Source organism: Carassius carassius, chromosome 9 (assembly GCF_963082965.1).
Source record: "Carassius carassius chromosome 9, fCarCar2.1, whole genome shotgun sequence".
Taxonomy (NCBI): domain Eukaryota; kingdom Metazoa; phylum Chordata; class Actinopteri; order Cypriniformes; family Cyprinidae; genus Carassius; species Carassius carassius.
Window position 1 is genome coordinate 22,555,512 of NC_081763.1, and position 9,413 is coordinate 22,564,924.

Below are 9,413 nucleotides of genomic sequence, written 5' to 3' on the forward strand. Positions count from 1 at the left end.
GATCAACAAGCCTGCACTTTTCTAGCAGAGATGAGCTGTGGTGTTATTAGATTTGAGAACAATTCTGAAATTATGAATTGACCATTTTATTCAAAAGATTTAATTAAATTGGACATGAACCACAGGTTAAATTGAAATGGCGGGAAGAGGAATTTAATGAATTGCCATTCAAGGTCACAAAGCAAAATGATTTAGGATGACCAATAATTAAAAAAATATTTAGAAATATGAATGTTTAATGTTTTGAGAAGTCTATAAATCTCACAAAGGCAGCACATTTTTGATGAAAAATACACTGAAGTCAGTAATATTTTTATACAAAAATTGAAGAAGAAAAAATCTTCTGAACAGTAATGTTTCTGGAAAGTGCAATGTGACTGTTTGGTAATATGTTTATTGATCATTCATAATGAAAAGTATAATTAAAAATGATACACTACACCTAAACAATTGGGTTGCTTTTAAATTGTATTCTATTTTAATCGACATATTAAATTCAGAATTATTAAAATTAAAATTAAATTTTATAATTGTTCAAGTACAAATTTAGGAAATTAATTTGAACTGGATTGGCATCGCTGTTTCACTACGGATGAGGAAATGGACACTGGAATGTGGGAGAAAGAAAACTCCCCCTGTGTGTTATTGTCCTAATTAAGGAGCATTTGAAATTATGCCTCAATTTATAGACAAGCTTCTTTACCATAAAAGCAATATTAGGACAGCAGGACATTTGATGTGGCTCTACGATATTTATTTCTCCTCTAGACATTTAGCTGAACACTTTTGCTTTGAGTCAGGAAGATTCAGGGAGTTGTTCTTCAGTATAGTGACAGATATCAAATCCTCTCCATTCATTAGTTCATCGTCATAGCGATAAGCTTGTGATTGATGTGTCTGAGACGTGGAACTATTGGGAGTACTGACTCTCTCGCTTTCTCTCACACACCCACCCACACACACACACACACACAGACAGATGTTGCTCAAGTGCAGTCAATTAAATCAGCATAAAGCAGACAGGATATCATCACTCTGGTGTCCCACAAGAGTGATAAGTTTCTCTAGACTGCTTCATTTTATGATAACAGAAAAAAAACTTGTTTACTTTAACTCCTCCACACATGCACGCAAGTTATCAGTCATGCCAAGATCATTCATCTCTGCAGCATAATAGAGGAGTAATGAATGGTTGAGATAATGCCAGTGTAAGTGTTTCGAGGTTAGCCCTCTTGTACTGTAGTATATAGCAGTCAATTTGCCTTTGGCCCAGTCTTGAGACTGCTGTCAGAAAGGTGTTTGTGTGTGTGTGTGTTTGTGAAAAATACAAAAATAAAAAATGATATCCTTCTGTAAAACTGTATCTCTTTTATGTAAGAGTAAATGTCAACTAGTGCAGAAGTAATCTATTCAGTACCACCAAAAACACTAGAATAACTAGATCTAACTGTAGAGGTACTGATATATTGTTGGTAACCATTTCCTTAACTGGAGGTCCTATCTTAAACATTCCATTGGTCATTTGGTTGTTATTTCTGTTGCATCACACTGGGTAGCTCTGTATACACAGTGAAGTCTCACTGATTTCAAATCCAGCTCCACTTAACATTAAACATCAAAAATCTTCTACTTGGCTGTGTCAGTCAACATATTTGTTTCTTGTGTGCACAGATGAATTACTTGCAGCAAACATGTTTTCTGGTTTTGCCATGTATCAAAATTGAACTTCAAAACATCACTCTGTGTTCTGTTGATGCAGGGATAATATCCTAGTTCTGGATGTGTTCTTTGAGGCTCTGAATTATGAGACCATAGAGCAGAAGAAAGCATACGAGGTGGCGGGTCTACTAGGTATCACAGCACACTGTAGTATGAATACTGTCTTTCAACTTTTTTCTCTCTGTTCCTCTAAATCATAAATATATTTATGTTGCAGGGGATATTGGTGGTCAGATGGGCTTGTTTATCGGTGCAAGTATCCTGACCATACTGGAGCTATTTGATTATGCATATGAGGTATGTCAGCACCCTTTCAACATTATAATCAATTCTTTTCTCTATTTGATCTCTTCTGCTAATGTAAATGGCCATTTTGGCTTTAACCAAAATAAAATTAAGCAATTGATACACATTCTTCCATTTTTTTTTACATATTTGAAACCCAAAATAAAAGTTTGCACAGAGAACTTCTCATTAAAACAATTAAAAATCAAATAAAGGGTTTAGTCTTGAACAATACAAAAAGGTATGTAAAACAGTCTCTCTCTGAAAACAAATTTCCATTTCCATCACCTTTTCGGATTCCAAAAAAACCCTGTACAATTACCTAAACTTTGCGAAGGAAGCAGATTTGGAAACTGGTTCTTCTCATTTGGGTTAAATTCCCTTTCACTGTAACCTTGAAACATTTTTAATTCTTCTGTTGTAAATGCAGATTGTAATTTCTGGATCACAGGGGTAGAAAGGGGAAGCAGAATGCCAGAATGCATTCCTCTACATTCACCGCGGACACCACCTTCACTCCGTGGCGCCGTGTGAGAGACTCCAAACTAGTGCTTGTTTTTTGGGCTGCCATGCTTCCCAGTGATTGATGCACTGGTTGGCAATGGCCGAAAACCCCTCAAGGAAGCCTTATTACACCAATCGATACACCACAGATATCAAAACCCTCCTAACGCTCCTAACACTCGCTCAACAGACGCTCACACATACGCAGAGAGACACAGTGATGGCTGTTGAAATCTTCACTCTGTCTCTAGTGTAGAATGAATGACACTCTGATGGAGAGTTTCATCATTATGAGCCTTCAGTAATTCTGCATTGCTGCTGTTCTCTTTGCTCCATGGACAGCAGCCAGCACAGGCCCTCACACCACTCATACCCTCAGGGGCACACACACACACTCATTTCACACTCTGTCCTGTCCAGTTTTGATGGATTTTTTGATGCAAGATCACTTTAAATGGTCAACCTTCATCTTAAAATTATTTTCTGAAACGTAAGCGTCTCTGGATTTTAAGCTTAACGAAGCACATAAAAACAAAAGAAACACTAAAGCATTTAGCTTCATTGGAAATGCATGAGAACTATACATGCCCAATGAGATTTCAGCTTTAAAATATGGTCATCTTAAGAACTGACCTATTAGCTAGCAATTTAATTTTTTTTTTTTTTACATTTTAAAATTAATAAGACTCAATCATGTCGACGGGGCATGTTAAGCCTTCTCTGGTCCTGGGCAAAGGCACCTCTCCTAAGTGTGTGATATTATGAACCATGCTAGAATTCATGCAAATTGATTAAGTCAGCCTTGGTAACCTCCTAGTGCAACCCAATAATGTGACCTAAATTATATTCATGAGCTAGGCCTTTACCACATTAGGATCAGAATTGTCCAAAAGTTTTCAAAAAGTTATACTAATAAAAGCACAGCAAACTCAACAATGATAAACAAGCTGCTCACAGAAATTATAGTGGTTATAGCGATTACCATAGTGAGTCCTTGAATGTATATTTGTGATAATTCATACAATAATGAAAGTTCTCGCCTTTCTAAACTATCCCTTTAAGTATGAACATTTATCAAATTTGAGATTGCATCTAAATCTACTACACTCTTAAAAATAACAATTCTAAAAGGTGGTTTTCACAGCAGTGCTTAAAAGAACCATGTTTGTTTCCCCAAAGAACATTTTGTGGTGTTGTGATTATAAATAGATGCCAATAAAGAATCTTTATTTTTAAGAGTATACAATCACTATAACAACCACATAAACAGTCAATCAAAGATCTCAATCAGTTCTTACCACTATCAAACAGGCTTTGGCATCCAACAATGCCAATGATTTTCACTGGGAAAATCGTACTCGGTTACTAACGTAACCTCGGTTCTCTCTAGAAGAGCGAACGAGTACTGCGCCTTAGCTAAGACGCTACGGGAAAAGTCTTTTTTCACGAAATACTGAAGCAAAAAATTATCCTTAATTTTGTATTTTTGTAAAGCGCATTTGCAGCAGTACACAGCCATAGGCGAGACGGCTTGCTCACTCAATGGCTGTTCTGCGGTAACTGCACAGCCTATCGAGCGCAGGCTGATGCAACATCAGACCAATAAGGGCTTCGCGCCCTTCATGCCACTTCCCGCCGAAACGGGTGTGGCCCAACCTATAAAAGGAGCTCGAAAAGGCTGACTCACCTGATTTATTTCATCGCCGAAGTGAACAAGAGTGAATCGTACGCACGGCAGAGAACGCAGTACTCGTTCGCTCTTCTAGAGAGAACCGAGGTTACGTTAGTAACCGAGTACGTTCTCTTACGAGAGCTCTCTCGTACTGCGTCTTAGCTAAGATGCTACGGGAACCCTATGTAAAACGCCGTGCGCGCAGGGATCATACACCAATAAACCTGAAGCAACGCCCAGGATTTACAGTGCACAGTCACCCGAGGGACTCACAGAGAGTCCAGGACAGGAAGGGGGGAAGCCCTCCGTCCCATATCTAGCAGCATCCGCAGATGCGGCAATATGACATCACACAGCCGAGGCAAGGCCTGACCAATGTGGCAATGCGGGTCTTACGCAATACTGCCCATATAACAGTCGGCAGCGCATAACGCTCACGAACTCAGAATTCCCCTCAGGGCCCTGATTCTTCTATACCGACAGCAGCCTTGCTTGCAAGGCGGGAACCTCCAGGTTATAGAACCTGATAAATGTAGACGGCGAGGCCCAACCTGCCGCCATACATATATCCTGCAAGGAGACGGAGCTCTAGCCTGAGTGATGGTATTTAGCACTCCCACTGCGAGATAAGCGGGTAACCGTTGAGCGCCCACACACGGAAGGACCACAACTCCGGTTGAGGGTGCCAAATCGAACCCCTGGCCTGCGAGAGGAGGTCCCTCCTCAACGGCACTGGCCAAGGGTAACGTCTGCTAACTGCATCAAATCTGGGAACCACGGTTGGTTCTTCCAAAAAGGTGCTACAAGCAGTATTGAACATCTCGTTTCTCTCACCCGTTCTATCACCTGCGGAAGGAGGGAGACGGGAGGGAAAGCATAAAGCGGGCAGCACGGCCATCTCCGTGACAGTGCGCTTTCGTTCTTGGAAAAGAACGCGGGGAAGCGAGCGTTTTCTTGGGACGCGCGCAAGTTGCGCTGAGCCCAAACCAGGAGGCAAGTGGCATGAAGGGCGCGAAGCACCCTTATTGGTCTGATGTTGCATCAGCCTGCGCTCGATAGGCTGTGCAGTTGCCGCAGAACAGCCAATGAGCGAGCAAGCCGTCTCGCCTATGGCTCTATACTGCTGCAAATGCGCTTTACAAAAATACAAAATTAAGGATAATTTTTTGCTTCAGTTTTTCGTGAAAAGAGAGTTTTCCCGTAGCGTCTTAGCTAAGACGCAGTACGAGAGAACTCTCGTAAGAGAATCCTAAATTATGTTATACACTAATTAGCATATTCATGACACTGCATTTGTATTCTACCTTCTGTCAACTTTTTACATTTTGCCTTTCTACTACTTTCTAAGCTCACATACTGTATTTTTCAGCCAAATTCCCTATAAAACTTTTTTCATTTATATATTGTTTCTGATTCTGCTGAGAGAAAACAGGATGAATATGAAATGGTGACTGAAAAATGGCCCATTAAGACTACATTACCAGCTCCCCTTTTCCAAGCTGTTAATCTGCAATAAAATCCTGATTTATAATCGAAATGTCATCCAAATTAAATGCACATTAAGACAATGGCTGTGCTGTTTTCAGCTATATTTACAGATAAAATGATCACAGATTAGAAAAAAAAAACAGAATATATCTACAGTATTTTAACTGAATGCGCTACACCTCTCAGCCACTCACTGAATAAGAACAGACACAAAGAGAAGACCTTGCATGGCAGTACCGATGAGTTTATCCAAGAAATCATTCAAGAAGTCATTCTAAATTGGTATGAAAAGTCACAAAATCTAGCAACTGAGTCACTAAGTTGGCAACACTGTTGACATCACCATCAAGAAGTTTAGTTTGTTTTGATTTATTGAAGATCTCAGGCTGTTTTATTAGCTTAAATAAATGTATTAAAAAAGATTCCATTCCTGTGACATTTGAGACGGGTGACGCTGAGACCATTTGTTCATTGCCAACATGGGGATCTGCAGAGCCATTTTTTGAACTGAAAGCTAGACCAAAATGCATGAATTTCCAAATCCAAATTCCCATTTTCAATTCCTTTGACTTCCTGATCCTGTTATCCATCGATGGTCAGTACCCTGGGCTGCAGCCCATGTCGCTGATTTGATTATCACAGCGCTGGCAAAGAATGATCTTTTCAAAGCTGTTCTGAAGACAGCAGTTTGAGACCTGATTTGGCAGTGAATAAGATGATGGTTTGTGATGTGTGCTGGCAGGTAGTGAAGGAGAGACTGCTGGACCTGCTGAACCGAGAGGAGGAGGAAGAGAGTCATGGAGAGGATGTGGTAAAAAAAGTTTCAATTAATTTATTTAGATATCACGGACCCAGTGCATGGAATGACTGTGTTGTGCCTCAGGTGCACAGTTTTAAGAACATCTGTGTTTTTTCTCAGAGTACCTGTGATCCGGTGGTAAACCACTCAGAATCGATTAGCCACACGGTCAGCGTTCCCCTCCAGACCACCCTGGGCACCCTAGAGGAGATTGCCTGCTGAGCACCGTAACCTCTCCACACCAACAGAGGGAGCCGGGCCACTCCACTCCAATGGGTGAAGGACAAAGTAAAACGAGGGAAAAGTCTCTGTTGCTTTTTCTCATCATGTTATCTTTTTGGCAGAAACATGAGACCTAGAAGTCAAGAAGCTTCTCAAGGAACATGAGGACCCCAAAGTTTCTCACAAACACCATCTGTTTGTTCTGGACTCATGAAGGAAAGCAGAAGCTTGTGAAACCTGTCTGGACAGTCCCTTGTAAAAATAAAACAAACATGAAAACACGAGCATGTGAGGAACTGCAGATGCGCACAGCCTCGGCATGTTCTCGCGTCCTCTCTTTCTCCCTGTGCCAGACGCCATTTTGAAGTCTACTGCCAAAACACTGTAAATTATTAACGGATAAAATGTTGCGAAGCTGTTCTAACTGTGCATGTGTCAGTTTCATGTGTTACAATAGTTTTCTCAAACTTTTCATCCTCTCTCACGTGTGGAGACAGTTTTGTCTTCTTGTGCTGTTTGTTTGCTATGTGTTTCTACATCTCACTTGGCTTCTTGATGTATCAGGGATGCATCATAAAACTGAGAGACCATTTCTTCTTTCCTTTTTTTATTTTTTTATCCTTCATAGAAAAGCCAAATGGGTCACGGTACAATGGCAGCCATTATGAGCCCATTGTGGCTGTGAATGGCTCTTCTACATGCTTTCTGAATCCCATTTGAAAAATTAAGAACAGAGAGTACAAAAAAAAGTGTTTTTGTCGCTTTCTGCATAAGAATATAGTCATGCAACTAGCGATTTTCATTTTGTTACGTGTAAGAGGTGTTAATTTGTAATTTAAAGCTGATATTAGAAAAACTGATATGATCTTTCATGCTTCTAATTCATAGTTGAGAGATACATCAGCACTTTTCAGAGATTTTTTGGCAAGGATCATAATTTCCCTTTCCCAACTATCGTAAGTGGGATGTTTTCGAACATTAAAGGATTTAGAGGAGTTCATGGTGGTTTATTATGTGAGTTGACGCCTGTAATGTTGTCTATGTCTCATCTCATCTCCTCATTTCAGAGCTCTTCATCTTTGCTGGGGTTAATTAACATTGTAATTGTCATATGTTATCTGATATTTACTATGTTCCCACGGTGTTCTTTGATGATGGATGATAGACAGCTCAAAGGTGTGATTATGTTCTTGTCTGCTCATGAACTAAATGTGAGGTTCTTGTTACACTATACATCAGTATGAATGAAACCTCAACTGACCCAATCATTCTACAACATGTACAGTGTTTCAGCCAAAATTCATTAACTGATGCCAAATCATTCGTTCTGAAAATAATGAAAGGAGGGTCAGTTCTGGGTGACGAGAGTGAGCTTGATTGCATTTCTCAATTTAACACCCTTCAATATTCAATTAAAAAATATTGACCGACACAAATTTCAGTCACAATATGAAAAGCACGAATTAGAGCTTGTGTGTTAAAACTGTAGGTGAATCTTTTGAACAAATTGTTCATGAAGGCCACTGGCTGACAAGAAATTTGTTGAGAAGCTCTTAGAATCTACATATAAAAAAGGTATTTAATCTGGTTTAATAAAACCAGGCCTTCACACATGACCTAGGGCCCCTTTGTCCAATCAGATTTGAGCTTAAAGGATTTCTTAGAAGATTATTAGTAATTATTTTCATGCCCCCTTCTGGAGCAACAGTATTAAGAGGCGTGATTTGCACCTATATCATAATGCAAAATTTATTAAACAACACCATTATAAACATTATAATTTTTCACAAGGAATAGAATAATGAATGTGTGCTATGGGTTGTTTGTGGCATATGAGAGGGCCATGTGATTGTGTTACTACAGACACATGTTGCTTAATGTGTGTTATATTTTATTCTATAAATATAGTAGGTAAAAAAAAAGAAGCAAATATCCAGTCTGAACAGTTTTCTGATTTGCAAAGTATCCGTGACTGAATGTAAATGTTTTTAGTTGTTTTATTTGCAATTCAATTTGCTAATCAAATGTAATGGGCTTTAGAGGATGAATGTCTTATCCTTATTTGCCCTAAAATCTGATGATTTATTCTAAATATGTCAAAGATAAAGCTGTAAACCTCAAGGTTTCAAGCACATGCATAGAAGAAAAAAAAAACAAACAAACATGTACACACTACAAACGCAGAAACCCACAGCATCTGTCCATACAGTACTTACACAACAGTAAATTATGAAGTTACTCATAATGTTAAACAGTAATTTTAGTGAACTCTTACTTGCCATGCAGACAAACACCAAAGGGGTGTCACATCACCTTTGCTATTTTCTCATTAGGAGAAACCTGAGGAGTTGAGGGTTTCTAACTCCAATGTATAATTGCTCCAGTACCTCAGACCTTAGAGATGAAAACAATAAAGTCTACATGGATTACAGCACCTGTGTCTTTGCCTCTGTCTGTCTATCGAGCAGTCTATCTATCTACAAATATGTATGTATATGTTTTGTTTTGTTTTCATCATAAGTCTATTTCAGGACAACTTTCACAATGATATCCACTGCCTCTAATCTAATTTGATTGAAATGTTTTTCTTGCTGTCCCTTTATCATTTCTTGTTACTCGGGTGCACTGTTGCTCTTTTATGCCTGTGTGCGTGAGCACGGGCGAAGGTTACACATGTCTGTCTAGGTTGTCAGAAACAAATGGAGAAATACAGTTTTGACAGCA

The 9,413-nt window shown here is 39.3% G+C and overlaps 1 protein-coding gene across 3 annotated transcripts in view; it reads left to right on the top strand.

Annotated features, from left to right (window-relative positions):
- The window catches only part of LOC132149314 (acid-sensing ion channel 2-like), a 405,895-nt gene extending 396,775 nt beyond the window's left edge, over positions 1 to 9,120 (top strand). For all 3 annotated transcript variants that reach the window (XM_059558461.1, XM_059558459.1, XM_059558460.1), the window contains 4 exons: positions 1,760 to 1,851; positions 1,937 to 2,016; positions 6,411 to 6,479; positions 6,588 to 9,120. In XM_059558461.1, the coding sequence (XP_059414444.1) occupies positions 1,760 to 1,851; positions 1,937 to 2,016; positions 6,411 to 6,479; positions 6,588 to 6,689 (343 nt within the window). In that variant the 3' untranslated portion in view covers positions 6,690 to 9,120. The remainder of the gene's footprint in view (positions 1 to 1,759; positions 1,852 to 1,936; positions 2,017 to 6,410; positions 6,480 to 6,587) is intronic.
- Positions 9,121 to 9,413: the final 293 nt, after the last annotated feature.